General features: G+C 38.5%; 1 protein-coding gene across 1 annotated transcript in view; it reads left to right on the top strand.

Annotated features, from left to right (window-relative positions):
* LOC140227159 (serum response factor-like) overlaps window positions 1–13,518 on the top strand; it is a 33,476-nt gene extending 19,958 nt beyond the window's left edge. The window contains exons 3-9 of the mRNA XM_072307594.1: window positions 3,487–3,568; window positions 4,611–4,778; window positions 5,975–6,107; window positions 7,717–7,871; window positions 8,475–8,615; window positions 10,047–10,129; window positions 13,304–13,518. Coding sequence (XP_072163695.1) covers window positions 3,487–3,568; window positions 4,611–4,778; window positions 5,975–6,107; window positions 7,717–7,871; window positions 8,475–8,615; window positions 10,047–10,129; window positions 13,304–13,462 — 921 coding nt within the window. The 3' untranslated portion in view covers window positions 13,463–13,518. The remainder of the gene's footprint in view (window positions 1–3,486; window positions 3,569–4,610; window positions 4,779–5,974; window positions 6,108–7,716; window positions 7,872–8,474; window positions 8,616–10,046; window positions 10,130–13,303) is intronic.
* Window positions 13,519–18,574: the final 5,056 nt, after the last annotated feature.

The following is an 18,574-nucleotide window of genomic DNA, read 5'->3' as shown; positions in this document are numbered from 1 at the left end:
AGATAAATGCTTCAATAGTTGATTTTATTTATGAATAAAACAAACAGATATCCCTGCAAGCAAAGTCGGAACCATACAGCTACTGTAAGACAGCCATTGTAAATATTCAGTAGTATGCTAACTTGGATGACCTACTAATGTTTAACTGTCTTAACTTTCTTTGAGTGTGCGCAGTTTCACTAAATCTTTTAACTGTGGCTTTACTTTCTTATAGATTCTCTTGGATTGTTGCAAATGAGATTTTATGAATTTCGGTACATACAATTTTGTACTCTTCTGTTGGTTTTTTATCCATTTTTGTGCTATTCAGCAAAACAGCAACAATGGTCTCATGAACAAGCTGTTAAGTCATAAAGTACAGGAATATGTGGGCAAAGGTGAACTAATGTGATAACAACATAATGGCAAATAATTCCCATCACTTGGGGGGGGGGGGTATGAGAAGAATAATGTTCTTTGGCACTGAAAATGAGAGTTAGTGTGCATGATATGGCCCGACACTCAATTCATGGTCATAGTGTCACATTTGACTCATAAATTTGACTTAGAGCTTTATGGAAACATAATGCTTTTGAGACAGTGGATCAAATGAGGAGCTTACATCTTTTCAACACCTACTGTGACTGTAGGTGTAGCTGCCCACTTGCTGCAAAACCAAAGCCTCTCTACAAATACTGTATGTGCGGAATATTTTGCAGGGTTTTTATTTCCGTGAATTTTGCGAGTTTGATGCTATTTGCGAATTTAACAACATATGAAAATATTTGCTCTAATGCTCACATTGTGGGTATACATGTGCACATATTTAAGTCCAGTGCTGTTATCTATTATCGTGAAGTCAACCACTTTTGTAATTGTCAAGAAGTCCCTATTTGTGAAAAGTTACACTTGCTAAATATGCTGTATGGTGCATACAGTAAACAATTTGGGAAAATAGAAAAAAGAAAAGAAAAGATTAGATTGCATTAGAAAAAGAGGCTGCTTTTATGTTTATTGGAAATGATTCTGGTATACCAATTAAACTGGGTATTGCTCTTGAGAAACTATTACACACAGGAAGGCGTGGTATGTTTTGAACGCTAAATTGAAGATAAAGAGTGGGAACATTTAAACATAAACCTCATTGAGCGTCATTCCAGCTTCCTGCTTTCATGTTTACGTAGAACCCATTGATGTCATCTAAACGGGAAGTTGATACTACAGTAGTAGTAGTGTGCATCCATCCTTTCCCAGAATTTTGAGTGCATTAATTCTCCCTTGTGGCATTTCAGTGATATCGAACTATAAAGAGAGAATGCGTTTGCAGATTGAAAATAGTTCCCACATACTACCAGTGATGCTATTAATGCCAGTAAAGAAATCGGCCCAAACTCGATCCTGTTGATAATTGGCCAAAAATGTTGTTACTGCGGTATTCAAGACTTTCTGCAAGAGGAATGTCGCCTCCTCTACTGGCCTCTCCCAAACTCAACATCAGATATGTGATGCCAAATGAAGAAGCCGTTGGCAACTTTTGCCATATGCTAATTGGGCGGTCCAGCCAATTGCGGCTCTCGGGGAGCGCGGCCGGTCGCATATATGGCATTCCAGCATATATGGGACGGAATAGACCCACTGCATTGTTGGAAGTTAAAAGCTATTCTGGGCTGATGACGTTGATAGGGGACGGTTGCCAAGTTATCCGTGGTGATAAGGAGAAAGTTTGAGGTGGACAGAATAGTTGGGATATGTGGATAATTGCCATACCACGCATTTTTGGCAGGTCATAAATGTTGTAAACTGATGTTACAGCCACGTTTGTGTTCTTTCGTATGTCACTTTAATGGTTTTATTACATGCTTGAGGCTGTTTTTTGGTGGGAGGATAGTGACATACAGGTATACTCTTGTTTCTGGACGTCTTACTTCATTTAATTGAATCTTTGTTTCCGAAATGAGTAAAAAGTAATTCAGGGATACATTTGTATGATTTCCATTTTAGTACCTGTAAAGGTTTATAATGATCATTTTAAAAGTACAATGTAGTTTAAATGCTGTTGATGAGTTCATTAACAGACTTCATGCAGGACCATGGTATTGCTTCTTGAATTAGCAGTTAATCCCAAAGATTCACCGTATAAACAACTCAGTAGTCATGTGAATACATCTGATTTATGAGATCTGTTTTCCTTGGCCTCTTTGGGTTGGACTTACTTTAAAATTTCCCTTATTCTTGTAATTTTCAACATACTCTACAAGATATGTACAATATTTTCTTTTACATCACTCCCAAATCTAATGTTTCAATCATTTGAAGAAATTTGCATAGGCAATGATACATATTGCATGCCGATTGCGGTACCTGTTTCTCATACTTTTTTTTTTTTAGTCTGATCATCAGGTATCACTATCTGCAATGGGAAAATATGTCCCAAGTAGAACTTGATATTAAATGTAAACTCAAGTGATCAAAAACCACATATCAGTTGAAAATGAATGAAAATGTCAATCACCTAAATATATCTGCAATGCTCTTTGTGTGTTGCAGCCCAAAGTTCAGGCTGCTTCAAACTGATTTTAAAAAATGGTTGCTAGTCTGTTTACACTGCCTACTGTCTGTTTGATTATCTTCTATCCACTTCTGCTGAGGTCCAACTATATCACTTGTGCACTTTAGGTCAATTCTGTAACATAAAATTTGCGTGCATGCTGCCTACATGCGCACAACATTTATGATATCATTTCTACATCTTGAAGAGGGACCTGAAAAAAAAACCACCACCAACAACAACAAAACCTGCATTGTTTTGCAGCTATGCTGAACCTGAAACAGAATAAAAAAAAAAAAAAAAATGGAGATCCAGCCCAGAAAACAGACTTTGGCCAGTGTGAATAGAATTGAAGTCTTGTCACATTCCATTCATGTGGTGCGTCAGATTAGTTCAAGTTGTAGCTTGGTGGTGACATCGTAGGATATCATTTATGTCACAGTTTTCGCAAAGATGGCATAGTTCTGTTAAGGCTTTGATGAATGTATTCATAATAGCTGTTTTTTTTTTTCCGTATAAATCCTCCAGTACATAGTATGAAGTGACTCACATTGAAATTGTGGCTATTTTTAGTACTCCTCTGATTTGCTGGAAAAACTGCATATCTGTTGCATATAAATTTATCAGCTTAGAATTTTTTTATCAAAAATATTTTCTCTGAAAGGTAAATTCCCTTCATACAAAGATGACAGAAGAAGTAAAGCTGTCAATGAATTCAGTGAAAAAAAATGCATTAACCCTCAAAGAACCACTATCTCAAACTTCCAATGAAATTGTGCATGAGCCAAGTGCTGGTGGTACTGACAGAACTTTTACTACACTGTATCAGTTTGCTTCATCCATGATATGACAGTGTCATTGCATATATTTCTTGAAAACAGATGTTAGTGTCTGCATGCAGTAATTGTTAACATTGTTTCTTTGGATCTCCAATTTTTATTTTATTTCTTTCATTTCAGGAGGGGAAATCAGCTCTCTTCACAGCGACCAACATACCAGGAGCTGGAGCAGATGCCAACATCAACACAAGTGCATCCACAAGTATGAAGAAGGCATTCGCATTGGTCGAGAAAAGCCTGAGCTTTTCTCAGATTTAGGAATTTTCACTGGAAATTTTGAGACAATTGGTTGTGCATACTGAGGAAAAAGTTAGCATAAAATCTCTACCTCCTGTGTGCATTCTTCCCCCCCCCCCCCAATAAAAGTGGCTGCTGGAGTAAAAATTTGGTCACCTGACTCTTCCTACCCTAGCACATGTGACTTTTTGGGAATTGTAACTTTCAGGTGTGCCTTTAACCATGCTTGGAGATTCTGCATACCCTGCAACACTGCAATGACTTGCCTTGCAGCCTGACTTACTAAAATGACAGCTACTATGGCAAGCAGACTTTTAGGGATTTGTAATAGCTTTTCCAGCCATTGTAAGTGATTGTAAATCATTTTATTGAAAGGGAATTATTATTTTTTTCTCTCATAAGTTCACCAATTGCTCTCATCCAACAGTTGGTTGGGAAAGTCTGAATTTGATGTACAAGTAGACTGTTTTCTGTTGGTTGACATTTTGAATTTATGACATTCCTTCACTTCCTGGTCAATTTCTCTAAGTCAAAGACCTGTAGTGACCCCAAACATTTTCTTTGAAATGTCATGTGAATCTTGTCTGACAGCTGAATAGGCTTCAGTTGCTGCAAGCTTTCTCTTTCAAGCTCCTTAGAATACATCGGAGAGCAAAACAGGCTGCAATATGAAGAGGACCCTTTGGAACTTGGTGTGTTTCAGTATCAATGAATTTTGCTAGTAGGATGTAATCGTATCATGCATGAGACTGACCTTTGACCCATGTCAGTTGTGATGATGAAAGATGTTTGGATGTAATACCCACTGTTACAGTGTATGTTGCTTGAACTTGGAAACCTGTTGTAGGCCTACGGACATAAGGATTAGTCAAGAGACCGTTAGTAATGGTATATGGGAATACGTGATTTTGTCTGTTTCTGCTGCTGTTCTAGCTCTCCCAGTGAGCTGTTTTACGAAAGGACCACCTTCTCAAGTTTGTGGCTCTCATCTTTTTCTATTTCTCCAGGCCTCCAACTGACTGGGGCTGGCCACACGTTTCCCATGACGACGTACCTGCCCACATCCTCTGCCGCACAGATTGCCAATGCCGCCAAGGTGAACTCCAGCCTAGCGGGTAGTGTGTCCACAGCAGTGCCGCAAGTGGCCAGTTTTACTACCCTCATCTCCCCGACAGGTACCTAGTTGATGCCTTTTCCAGTTCCCAACCCCAATTCCGTTCATCCTCAACCACCCCTTTATGCTCAGACAAGACCTACTCAGTAATGTTGTGGACGTAAGTTTGTGTGCTTAGCTGTTGATATGCTTGTGTCTTCACTCCTTCATGCAATGAAAAGAAAGGAGAAAAGATGAAGAAACAGATACTTCTGTGTTGCTTGGAGGTTTGCATTGTGAACTAAATGAGGGAGAAAGGTTTGCGGTAACACCATGTGTACGTAGTCCTTATCCGGATTGTTGCTTGGCAGGAGAAGAGTCTAGAAAGAGAAGAATTGAGGAGGGAAATGACGTATGGTGGTTGTAGGGAGGGCACAAAATGAAGAGTGGGGGACAGTAATGGGCTGGAAGTTGAAAGTTGTACTAGTGGAGATGGGAGAAAAGGGAACAGAGAGAGTGGTAAGGGAGAATAGAGTGAGAATCAAGGAAGATGTTCGGACATCGTTGGGAGGAGAAAGATGAAATAAGAGGGAAAGGGAATAGGGAGGAGTTGAAGGGTTAGAAAATCATGGAGATGGGAGAGAGAAGTGAAGATTCATTTCATGAAACCAAAAGGAAGAACAAAGGTACTTTACATGTCGTGCTTGCATTCGAATACCAATAAATTTAGGTTCCATATTGTATATTCTGTGATGCAACAACACCATTTCGGAGTTTTTACATGTAGTGTCAGGCTTTAAGGTAGAGAGGCTCTGCTCCCCCATTCTCCCGCAATGTATTTGATTTGGCATTACAGACCTTTTCTATTCCCTGCCTTTAAAAAAAAAAAAATAAAAAATTGGGTGTGAGCGGAATAGAGGACAAACATATTGTAACAACATATTGTAACAGCTTTGGACATATCAGCCGTCCCTTGTGTACATGAAATCCTGTAAAATATACAATAGCACAAAGTATACATTTCACACAGTGCCGACGGATGTACACTTGAGTTACAGATAAATAGATATGTGAGACCAGCATGCATGCCATATGTATTGTCTCATGGGCACACAGTGTAGATATAAGATAGTGAGGAAGGTGGATTCATGTGATTGTAAACAAAATAGACTGTGCAACTGAAATGTCAATTTGGAAAGTGATGCCAGGGTGAGTAGAACAGACTTTGGTTTAAAGTCTCACGTGTTGGATCACTTAATCTGTGTTTGTACCCGTTAGGTCAAGCCTTGACACCAGGCCAGGCTCTACAGACCACCGGTGTGCTCCAAGTCCAGCCCCAGGGACAGCCCCAGGTTCAAATCCAAGCTAACGCCCAGAGCCACACCCCTGCTGCAGCACCCACCCTCTACAGGTAATTGACACGAAAATAATATATGTAGAGTATCTTTTACCTGAAAAACTGAATGTGAGAACAAAGATGATTCAGTGCACATACAGTATGCCTGCAAGTAGATGAGCACATGGAGAATGCAGACTTCCACCAAGCAGCTCATTTCCACCCATTTACACACATATTTCTATATGCTGAAAATGGCCCAATATCCCAATAATAAATAATCCTTTCACATATCTCTACCTTGGCTTCCTGCTGCGCCTCGAGCACATGCTTAGTGTGCACATATGCAAACCTCAAATATGTGCAGCTTGAATTCCCCGGGTTGTATGCCATATTTTATTTGCCAGTGATGAAGAATCCTTAAAAGAAACAAAAAAATAATGAAAGTTTGATCAAGACAGTTATCTGGATCACTACCAGAATTTAGTCATCTGTTCCTTGTGTCATGAACTTTTCCTGTGAGTTTAATCCAAAACCGTTCATAACTTTTCGAGTTATTTTGCAAACAGACAAACAGACAGACAGACAAACTAACACTGACAAAACCATAACCTTGGCGGAAGTAAATATCTCCCCTACTTTCCAACAATATTTATAATTTCAGGCAAACTAGCAATAGGTACCTGTGGGAGTACCCCATTGTTTTCTCCCATAGACAAATACTCCCACAATGTCATTTTTACCCCCCACAGTGCCTGACTAAATAAAGCGAAACATAGAATGGAACCCCCACAATGTCCTCTTGTTCGTCCATGCCTACAAACACCAACAGGGTCAGTTATGGAAACACTCTTGTTTGGTAACCTATCACATCATGCGAGTCATTATGCCCATGTGCGTGGAACCATGATGACAAAATTGATTGTGTGTGTGTGTTGATATTTATAATACAGAATTCAGCATCCCTGCTGTTGATATGTTGTATATCATTTTGAGCACTAGATGGGAATGTTGGTGTGTTACAATTACCACTATTACATGGTTCATTCCTGGCAGGTTTGAGAAATGAGTTTTTTTTTGAAGGTTTTGGTAAGATTGAGGTGGGTTAACCTGAGAGAAACATACATAGTTTAAGCTATCACCTTTAATACTGATGGGTAATGATACAAATTGAATTTAGAGAAAAGAGGAATTTATATTCCATTTGCAAAACAAATTAGCAGTATACTGTTGCTGGACATCATTTCATAATTATGCTTATATCTTTGATGATTTTATAAATGTGAAAGAGGAACCCCATAATATTTCTCCTAAACTGTCCTCACAAATTGCGTGCTTTAGTCGTGTATCTAGTATCAAATTGACAACTAAGCCCCACCCTCCCGTGATTTTTTTTTCACCTATTTCAAATTTCTTTACATTCCCCAAGCTGAGTAGCCTATTCATATTTTGCAAGTTTGATACTGAATCGAAGTCTAACCTTGCCAATTTTTCTGTCTTCTTCTCTGAACATACACAATAAGTTTCTTGTGCAAAGTATGTCTGACAACAAATTCTTGCAATGTGAGATCATTGATGAATGAAGGTGGCCAAAGAAGTAGTCAATGTATCACATTTTTCTCATTGAATGTTATGAATTCAGAAAAAAAAAGAGTCATTATGTATGATTCTCCTTGCAATTCAGGTTACCACAGGGAGCCTCCCTTACTGGCCCTGCCAGTCAGGTTGTCACCGCACTGGTCCCGTCAATTCCCGCTGCCTCCACGGCGACAACGACGCAGCCATCACAGAACGCCAACAGTGTAGCGATGCTGGCTGCTCCACAGACATCCATCAGTCGTGAGTAGAACACAAAATATTGCTTGTAAAGAAACAAGTTTTTGATTCATTGTTTTATCACATCACAGTATGTGGATGTAGTGCTAAGGCGTCATTCTTTCATTTCGTGTCAGTCAAAAAGGAACTGAGGCAAGCTGGATGACAGAAAGTCACACTTACTTTGCTTTATACACAGAAAAAAAAGCATTGCCACAGTTGTTTTGATTCACATGGCATTGTACGCCAGTTAGTTTGAATGTGCATTGATGCCCAGAGCAGTAGAAACTAAATTCTTATGAACGTATTTCGTATCTAACACTCTATTTTTTTGCAGTTTGGAAGGTGACATGGTAAATATGGTGAAGTTGTGATTAAGCAAAAATATGAAATTATATTATAGTGGCATCATTTTGATATCTCATTTCTTGAACTTGTAGACACTGGTTACTTTTCACATTTTAATCCCAAAATTTGAGAAATTGTATCATATGATAAGTCCATTGAGTGAGTTGAGACCTGAACATTAATTTATGTGTAAGCATTATACAATCACGAGGGTGTTTCACTTTTATAACCCTAGCATTGATATTAAAGGCAAATCGTACTGTCTTTTCTTCCTCCTAGACGCAGGCAGCACCAATGCCATAGCTGCCCCGCTCATGTACCACGCCCCCCAGGGTCTGGTCTACGCTGCCTCACCGGGCTCAGATGGCTTTGTCTTCAACTACCAGACAGCTACGGCCCACCTGTCGCAAGTTAGCCAAGGTAAATAGTGTCCGGTGAACCGCAGTCACACAACAGGCTTTTTCACTCAAATGACAACTGCCAAAGAGGAAGTTTTATTTCCCTATTGACTACCACCCCCCCCCCCCCAAAAAAAAAAAAAAAAAAAATAACAGAAGAGAGGAAAGATACATGCTTATCTGCAAAGTCCAGTATTGACACTTTTTTTCCCTTTTGACATGGAAAGCTTCTTGCCTTCTTTCCTGGTTAGACAAAGATTACTTTAGTGTTATAAAGGGAATTGGAAGTATAGATACAGAGAGTGAGATGGATACAACCAAAGCAGAAAAGTAGTCAAAACAATTACCAAGTCTGAAAGACCTAGACAAAAGTGTAATTTTGAGGTTTGGATTTTGCAGAATAATTAGCACTCTTGTATACCCGCAATGGAAATAAAACACGCATTGAATATCAGTGATAACTGATATATCACAGCTATTGTATGCAATTTTGACATGAAGGGCAAATATATTTCCTTCTGCGCAGGCTGTGCGAATGATTATGTTGTACACCAAAATTTCAATGCATGAGAATAATATATTTAGTGACATACTAACCAATGTGCCTGCTCAAACCACATTTACTCATTTACTAATCAAGATAACATAGCATGCCAGCCTGAGCATCATTATGCCATGAATATGAGGAAGGTAAACTGTAGCTTAATAGTCAATCCAAAAATCCAGATGTTTCACACATGGCAAGCTTTCTCTGTCTTCGTAACACTGCATTGTTGATGGTCTTATCAACGTTTTATTTAATGGTCAGTAGCTTTTAGAATGTGATGACACCTTTTTCTTTTCCTAATAATAGTCTATAGTGAACCTCTTTTTTTTTTTATTATGGTGACTACGTACAAATGTATGTACTATCTGGAAGAATTTTCATCAGAAATGCATAAGTTTTTCAGCAACTTGTGAAAGCATCAGTCGATTGCTGTCGAACTTGGGAATTATGATCAAATGGCAAACAGCGTTTCATTTATGATTCATTTTGAAGGGAAGGAAAACATGAGACAATCAATTTATGAGAAAGAAGAAAGTTTAGCCAGGCAATTTGACTACAACTCAGTGCAACTTTGCACACTTTCTATTGCAGTAGGACAAGCATGCCTACAGCAGGTCTCAAACTGGTCTTTCAAAGCAGGTTTTTCAAGTGTTCACAAGACCTCTTTATTCTTGACATGTGCACCGGTTTTAGTTTAGAGAGGACCACTGCACAAAGAAGAGCTTTCCATAACCATGATATGCTATTGATAGTTTGAGGGCTGCTGTAGCTTAAAAACAGCAACAACAAAAGTCACTAAACAAAAAACAAAAAAGAAAAGCTGGAGAATGCAGGTGAATGAGTAAGAGGGGTGATGCAAAGTGGCATTAACTGCATGTTTGTGTGTGATCCTCCTTGACCACTTAGCCAACGTGGAAGGGAGCAGCAGCCCGGCATTCACGGGAACGGTTCCGGCGATTCCCATTCAAGTCCATGTAGCATGTCAGCAGGTGGGCAAGATGTCATCCCCTTTCACACCAGACCTCTACACCGACCCACAGTTCCGAACCTCTCACTCAGACTCTTTAACACCAAATCCCCCTTTCAACCTCCATCTCTAATTCCTTTACACAGGCTCCTAGCACCTGACCTATAACACCAAACTATCTGCATAGTCCCTGCACTCAAAACCCTTTGCTTGTAACCCTTCTCTTCATCCCATCTTCTCAACCCCTGTGCTCAAACTCCTTACACCAAACTTGTGACACTCACTTGTCTTTTCAATCCTTTCACTCAAACCCTTAACGCCTTCACAACTCATTGCACTAATCTTTCTGTCCAATCCTTTGGCATGATGCTTAGCACTAGACTTTCTACATGAACCAATCATTACAGTCCCTTCAATCAAACCTCTCTGACCAATGTATCACATCAACCCTTGTATTACAGTCCCTTAACCCAAATCCTTTACACCAAGTATTTGAGACCCACTTGTCCTCACATGCCTCTCATTCAAACCTTTAATACACTACATATGTGGCACCATTCCATTATTTTAGTAATTTTACTTATATCCTTAATATCTAACTTGTTGTACCAGTCCCATTCCTCCAATTTCTTCAATTCATCCCTGTACATCTATCTATGTTTTTTTTTTTTTTTTTCATGACCCCACAGCCTCAATTTGCTCTCTCAAATCAAAACACCAAACCTGTCACACCAACTCATCACATCGACACATCACCCAAATTGTATATCATTCAAATTCTGTCATTCACACCCTTCACCCCCAACTTGTCACTCTATTAAAAGGTACCATCCCAATCTCTACACATGACACCTTATTTTTCATATTCACCACTCTTCCATGCCCTTTACTCAAATCTGTTGCACCAAAATGGTCACCCCAACCTGTATATGCAGTCCTTAACTGCTTTACACAGTTTTTGCTGCATTAAAGGGACTGTACAGTACTGGTTGAGGTGAGGATTCAGCTTGTAACGTTTTGCGAGATATTTAGAAACCACTCTATGAAATGTTAAGGAGCATATGATTCAAAGGGGATTCAAAAGTTTATTTGATGAAAATTCATTTTGAAATGACTGAGATATCTAAAAGCAATGAAAAACAAAGAGATCCTAACAAAAGTTGTGGCCTGTCATGTTTATTAGGATCACATTTTTGGATATCTCAGCCATTTCAAGGCCAATTTTCAGGAAATAAATGTTGAATCCTTCTTGAAACTACATGCTCTTTCATATTTCATAAGCTTTTTCTCATTATCTCACTAAATATGTTATAAACCTGAATCCTCAACTAAACCAATACTGTACAGTCCCTTTAATCTGTTCCTCCAATCCCTTCATTTGCATTTTTTTTTTCCAAACTCTGTTTGAATTCAATCAAACATTCAGTGACTTGCTGTCCAAATTTACTTACCCCTATTACTCTGTTACCAGAAAGTCACACATAACTTATCAGTGTCGAACAACTTCACTGAAATGATGAAGATCATTTGTGACTTGTAGCCACCATACCTTGTTTAAGTTGCAGACATCAAAGCTGAGAAACTGTAGAATTTGGAGTTCTTTCTTTAACTAAAAATTCTGAAAGCTCAGTGTTCCCTGTCTGAATTTCAAAGTAAAAGAATGTTTGAAAGTTTGAAACCCATCCTTATGATGCTTGGTTCCTTGGTGCTTTGAATCAACTAAAAAAACAACAACAAACAAAAAAACAAAACAAAAGCCCAACAACTACAACAACAACAAAAATGCCCAGTTTCTTGCACAATTTCAACACTTTTTGTTTGGGGCCAGCCTTCTTACCGTTTCTAGGGTAGATCTTTGGAAATAAAGTGGGACAATTCATATATCAATAGAGAAAAAAAAATCTGATGAAGTTGTAAATTCATAATTGGTTGTGTTTAAATGATTTCATGTCAATGGACCACATTTTATGCTATTATAAATTACAAATTCTGTTTTTGTTGCTTGCTTATGATGCTCAAAACCAATTGTGATTGGATTAATGTACATACAATTGTTTGCCAGAATTTTAATGACATGGCATTTGTAATTTATTTGGTATCACTTAGTGCAAATGATAGTGTGTGATTGAAATCACTCTAATATTGTGTTGACAGAATGAGTCACAGAGTATGAGCAATCAAAAGTTTTAAAATTGTATTCAATCTGTAATGAATGAAGTGCATGCGTCAAACAAAAATTGTGTCATGGCCACTAAAAATACAATTGTTTTTTGTGACTAATATTATAGCATTTTGTTGCAAAAGAAAAGAGTACTGGGTCACAGTTTTGATGACAGTCATGATTTAGAAATTCATACCATGATTCCTCACCCCCCCCCCCCCCAAACTGCTCTTTCCCGTTTGCCTCGACCTACTACTTTACCAAGCATGCACCAGCAGGAAATAATATCCTAAACATTTGCAAGCAGCTCCAATCCGTTTTTTGCTTTATTTTTCTTCTTTTGAAATCTTTACATACCTAAAAATCTTTATCTCACTTCTCAAATAGGAGAACAAGGCTGGCATGAATATGACAGAATGCTGTGTGAAACCTCATGTGAATCCAAAACTGAAAATTTTTGCTTGAGCTTCTTTCACACTCGATCACAATTGTCATGTTGTTGTTAAATGACAATTTAGAGAAAAAAATAGTTTCTGCTATTGAATTATTGCGATATGAAAAGTAGCCCAGCTGAACACACAAACTGTTCTAACAGGGAATGTAAATTAACATGTGGGCTTCTTGTGGCTTGCATTCGAATAGAGTTAAAACCGAGCCCTCTTCTGAAGTAATCTGATATGTATGTATTGTTTTGCCAAGTAGTGTCAGTGAAACAACAGTAGTAGACATATGGTTTAATGTCCAAGCACAAACACTGAGTAAACCTTGTGAGATTCCCCCACTTCTTATTACATGTATAACACATTTGAGTGGCATCATTGGAATTTGCACTTTTAGTCAAGAGTAACTTGTGTTTGACCCATAGCGATGCATTTTTCATTAATTATTTGGTGACATGTGAGAGGAAATTAAAGTGAAAAGGAAAACAACAACTTCCAATGTATGATGCTTCTATGGGAATTAACTTTGACGTTGCCTTTATGTAATGAGGGTTCTTTTTTTTTTTTCCTGATTATGTTCATGTCATTGTTACAGGGGACCACCACAACACAGGCAAGTAACTCGGCCATAGCAACAGCACTCCCTCTATCGACACCGCCCCAGGTTTCCGGCCAGATAGCGGGAGCTGCACTCAGAACAGCGAGCCCTGCTGCCGTACAAGTCAAGGCGCCAGCGCAGTCCAAAGCACTGTAATCATCTGAGTGTGTGTCATTGTCACCGTTAACATGTGTTTACATCATGTCCACAGAATAAGAAATAAGAAATCCTAATGAATGCTTACTTATGCAGACCTCCCAACCTTCCTGACTGAAAAATTAGGATGATTTGGCTCAAACATAGTAAAGAAAGAGCAGTTCCCTTAGGAGTGTCTAGTAAGATTATCAAGAAAAATAGGGAACTCCTGTTGAAACAAGAGCTGGGAATGGTCAAAATTCAGATTTCTTTTTTTTTTTTCTCGCCAAATTCAGAATGGTTGGGAGGTATACTAATGGTCATGAATGATGAATAAATAACAATTCCCTCTAGCAATGGATGAAAAGAAAGAAATGTTGACTCATAAAGCACAGAAGGCTCTGATTGAATGAGTATTCCTGAATCTGCAGAAGATTTATTGTTTTCTTGGCAATGTCGTCTGTGATACACAAAGAGTTCTGTCAACAGCAGTTTGGATGATGCTGAAATATCGGTCTCATAATCTCTTTGTGCAGACATTAAGCAGCTTTGATTTTAGAAGTCTGGTATTTCATCGCCACACTTATTTGCAGGCAGTGGTGTGATTGCTGTGAGTTATCGCATGCAGTTACGCATGCACCACAGGTGGGATGAATACTCTTCAGTAAGTTCTGTGATATGTTATGTTTTTTAACCCTAATTTCTGTCCAGACATCAGTCGTATGAATAGTGAATGAAGATGTTACAAGTCAGAGCCCGTGATAAGTTCTTATATTGTAAACATCATCTACACTCACTTTATAAACTCACTTGGCCCGCTATTGTGCACCTGCCCCAGGAAATTGGTGAATTCATTGGTCACATTATCTCATCCTTTTTCTGTGTACCCTTCTGGAATGCTCTGAAATATAAACATGCCATCATTAATTCCACCCTATTGAGGTGAAGTTGGCAACTACTATGACTTTCCTGGAGGGAAGATGTATCATTATTTTAGCATTTCAAATCTGTCCGATTTGTATATTTTTAGGGGATATCTTTCCGAAGAAATGTGTGTAAATACATGTTAGAAATGTCCATGCCTTGGTCCAACAGTTGTCATTATTGTGCTCTGAATGCTTCACTTTCTTTTTCATCTTGTTGCTGGATCTATTTGGAAGAGACTCTTTTCTTTGAATGTAATTTAGCGAAAATGGCTGATTCCATTGGCAGCGTGTCCAATATAAAAGGAACCAGCGTGTCTGTCCAAGGCAATCACAGATGTTCATGGAGTAGGGAAGTTGGTGGTTTGATATTGATCCATCGTAAGTGTACATCTTGACATATGATTCCTTGTCATATGATGACATGAGCACGGACAGATCAGAGTGTCATTTAGGAGGAAATTGAGAGACGCCTTTTCCGTTTTCTGAGTAATGAGAAGGAAATTGACCTAATCAAAGACACCGTTCAACATTGGTGGTTCAGTTTCAAAAAGCGTTGAAATCTGCTCACTGAGCTCTGTGATGCCATTCAAATGCATAAAGAATCATTCAATACTAGAACTGAACATTGTGCTATCACTATGAAGAGATCTCCAAACTAAAATTACCATGCAAATAAACTATTTACGAAATTGTTTTGTTCCAACACTGGTTGACTGCACTGTTTTTAAATTTTTTTTCTTCTATTTTTTTTTTTTTTTTACTAAGCAGTTTGCATTTATTCAGAGGTTGTGATACCATGTAGGACCTTGCAGCTCAGATTTTTCAAAGTGAAAATATTATAAAACGTTACCTTATATGTTTTTGCTTTTGGTTTCGGCACAGGAAGGCGGTTGATCTCAGATTGCAAGCACTATATCACATTACCCAATGCCAATTTCAGAGAAAGAGGGATTTCAAAGAAAGGGATAAAAAAAGAGCATCAGTCATAATTTTATACCTGTGTTGACCCATTCATGTTGTGTGTTGTATGTCACGAATGAGCCCTTGCAGATGAATTTCTAAGCAAATTTGTGCCTTTAAATGTTCGGATTCACAGGCCCGGCAGTTGCTTGCCAATGCCACTCATGTGTCAGATCATTAATTACATTATTTATGTCATGCATTTTACCCACGCAATACAAGTGCGTGGTTTCTGTTCATTGATTCTCTGTATCTCATATGCTGAATATGCGCCATAGTATCAGCATCTAATAGCGGATTGCCATGGCTAAATGGTGAAACATTGGCTACTGTTTTTTTTTTTTTGTAGGGAGGAATTGTTTGATCTATGAATAATGATCATTGTAAAGGGGATTTGCTTGTTACGGAATGCTGGAAAGTACTGTCCTAGTTTATTGGCCTGTATATTGCAGTCGTCTGTGATTGGTGCAATATGTGGCCATAGAAAACTCATACAATATTTTCTTATGTCCCTTTCAGTGCCACCCGATATATTCTCACTGTGTAATATGCTTTGTTGGCGCCAGAAGGACGCATATGATTTGAGTGCAAAAATGTGTGTGGTAGCGGCCATCACAGAAAGATTTGTGATTCTTCTTGTAAGAGGCTGCCCCCAAAGGTGAAATCTTTTGTAGACACGTATGAGAGGACGCATACCAAAGAAATGGCTGAAGTGGTGGCGCAAGTATAGCAAATAATCTCAGTGGTTGGTGTCAGCCATGGAGCGAAGAAAAAAAAATGTGCAAGAATTTTGTGTTTATACAATGCATTGATACATGGATGTCTTTTTTTAAATCAACATCCATGCGAAGGTGTGAATATTCTTTCAAATATCTTAAACAAGACACTTTTTTTTCTTTTTCTTATTTTAGAAATCAGTAAGTTCAGTGAATAGGTGTATTTCAATTAGATATTGTGATAAAGTTGAATTTCAGTAGAGCAGTTGTGAACGATTTGACCATTTTTTCCAATCAATGCATGCATATATTTCTTATATTCAAGAATGTATACTTATTGTAAGATGCTACTTTTCAAACCATTTTCAAGTAGCTGTAGAACTTTCCTCGAGTATAGCTGATCTAATATCATCATTCCAGAGGTAGTAAGTGCATGGTAAAACAGTACTTATTATTGAAGATAATTCTTGGTTATGTCTCACATTTTGCTCATGTCAGCATCTAAGCAGATGAAAGAAAAAAAAAAGAAGAAGAAATGTCATATTGTAATAATATGATGGATTTTATTTCCTGTTTACACTGACAGTTGCAGAGAGCTGTGAATGACAATTCTTACATTATTTTTATAGTGTTGATCTCTCTTTTTATACATATTTGATCTTTTCCTATAATTCAAATGTGAATAGGAATATTTTCTTGGTCTCACGGAAACTTGTCCTAGTCTTACAGTGAGCATATATTTTGAAATGCTGCTCTCTTGAGAGTTACATTCTCATCTAATACAGACATTTTGCATTTCATGTGATATTTTGTTGATGATGATATAAATTTTTGTGACAGCTCTTTGATGTTTCATTGGTCATGGCAACATACTTGATTCCAAGCAACTGGAAAATGAGATTGTTCGTTTGTGCAGTTTCATGCTGTGCAGTGGAATACAGTGTGCTCATTTTCAGTTGCTCGAGTTGTAGGCTCGTAGCCATACTGTAATTGGGGGGCACACTACATGTTGGAACACCATCTGACTCTCCCTGCACATGATTTTGCTGAAATGTCTAATGCTGCGTTTACACCATGCTCCCGGCGGCCACGGCAGCCCCGTTTGCCCCGTTTGCCCCGAAATGTAGAGCGCCGTGGGTAGATGAGACATTCTCCTGTTTTTTCTCTTCGTATTCGAGTCTTGTTTGTTCCAATCCTCACCCCTGTGAACATACAGCTTTCAGATGCTGTCCTCATGGTGTCTGGTCAGGCTAGACTATCAATATTTTCTGTTGCGTCCCGCTACAGACCGCCTCCGAGTTTTGTAATGGTCTGTTATGTGCCGTTGCGTTTTGTTCCGTTAACCTCGTTTTATTACGGCATACAAGGTTCCTTCTTAGCACCGGGACTGCCTTGGCAATTTTTTTGACAGTTTAAAAATCTGACACGGCATCCATGTCAGTCGTGACCTGTCACGTTTGCCTATCCTGTCTCACTGCGTTGTCTCATGTCCATCCCGTTTTGTTCATGGTGGCCTGAAACAACGTGACTGCCGTGGCCGCCGGGATCATGGTGTAAATGCAGCATTAAGAGTTGCCGATCGTCACACAACTTCTGAATTTGATTGAAGCTGCGCTTTGTGCGGCAAATTTCATTTTAAAGTATTTATTGATTCAATGCATGATTCCACATCTCCTATACGAAGGATATCTTAGTGGCGGATCCAGGAGGGGGCGCACCGGGCGTGCCCCCCTTGATTTTTTTGTTAAAACAAAAGAAATGAAAAAGAAAAAAAATGGGGGAGGGCGCGTGCACCTACCTTTAATTTTGTAAAGGCATCCCGTCTTTACAGGATTCCTGGATCCGCCCCTGATATCCTGTAATGAGATTTTGTGTTGTAACTATAAGGATATACTAGCATGCTATTTCTGACAAGTTTTCCACAGGTTTTCTTGCGTGTTGGAGTGTCACATGTGCTGCTCTATGTACATTGGCAAATGTAATACATCAAAGATGAATGAAAGTTTAATTGCCTGTGACAAAACCAAGTTTTGCCAATTTTGTTCTTAATATAGTTTTTTGATTGGGAATATTTCTTATTGGAAGTTGGAAGACTCAAATAATCTACAGTCAACATGCAATGGATTATGGTGCCAAGGTGATTGGAACTTCTTTATGCTACAGGCTTGAGAGTTTGCAAGACTGCCATGAATTAAGTGTGGCATCTAAATTAGTTATTACACGCTTGCATGATAGAGTGGATCAAAAGTCATAGAAAATGATGATAAGCTATTCATATTCAACTGAAATGTAGCCTCAATGGAAATAGAACATCTTACTGCTTGTAAAATTCCATTGATTAGGCTGGCTGAGCTTACACACAGACACCTCAGAAAGATGAGAATAATGCTTTTCTGCTGGACAGTATGCTTCCAGTGAACTTGAAACATGCCTAAATTCTAAAATAATCATAAAAGCAAATCACCCTATGCTAAGAGAAAGACCTGCTTTTCTTCTAAATTTCAAATTTTGCCTTTAAGCAGAGAAATAAG

This window comes from Diadema setosum, chromosome 1, assembly GCF_964275005.1.
Source record: "Diadema setosum chromosome 1, eeDiaSeto1, whole genome shotgun sequence".
NCBI lineage: Eukaryota > Metazoa > Echinodermata > Echinoidea > Diadematoida > Diadematidae > Diadema > Diadema setosum.
Note: the sequence above shows the minus strand (reverse complement) of the source record. Positions and strands in the feature narration are given on the sequence as shown.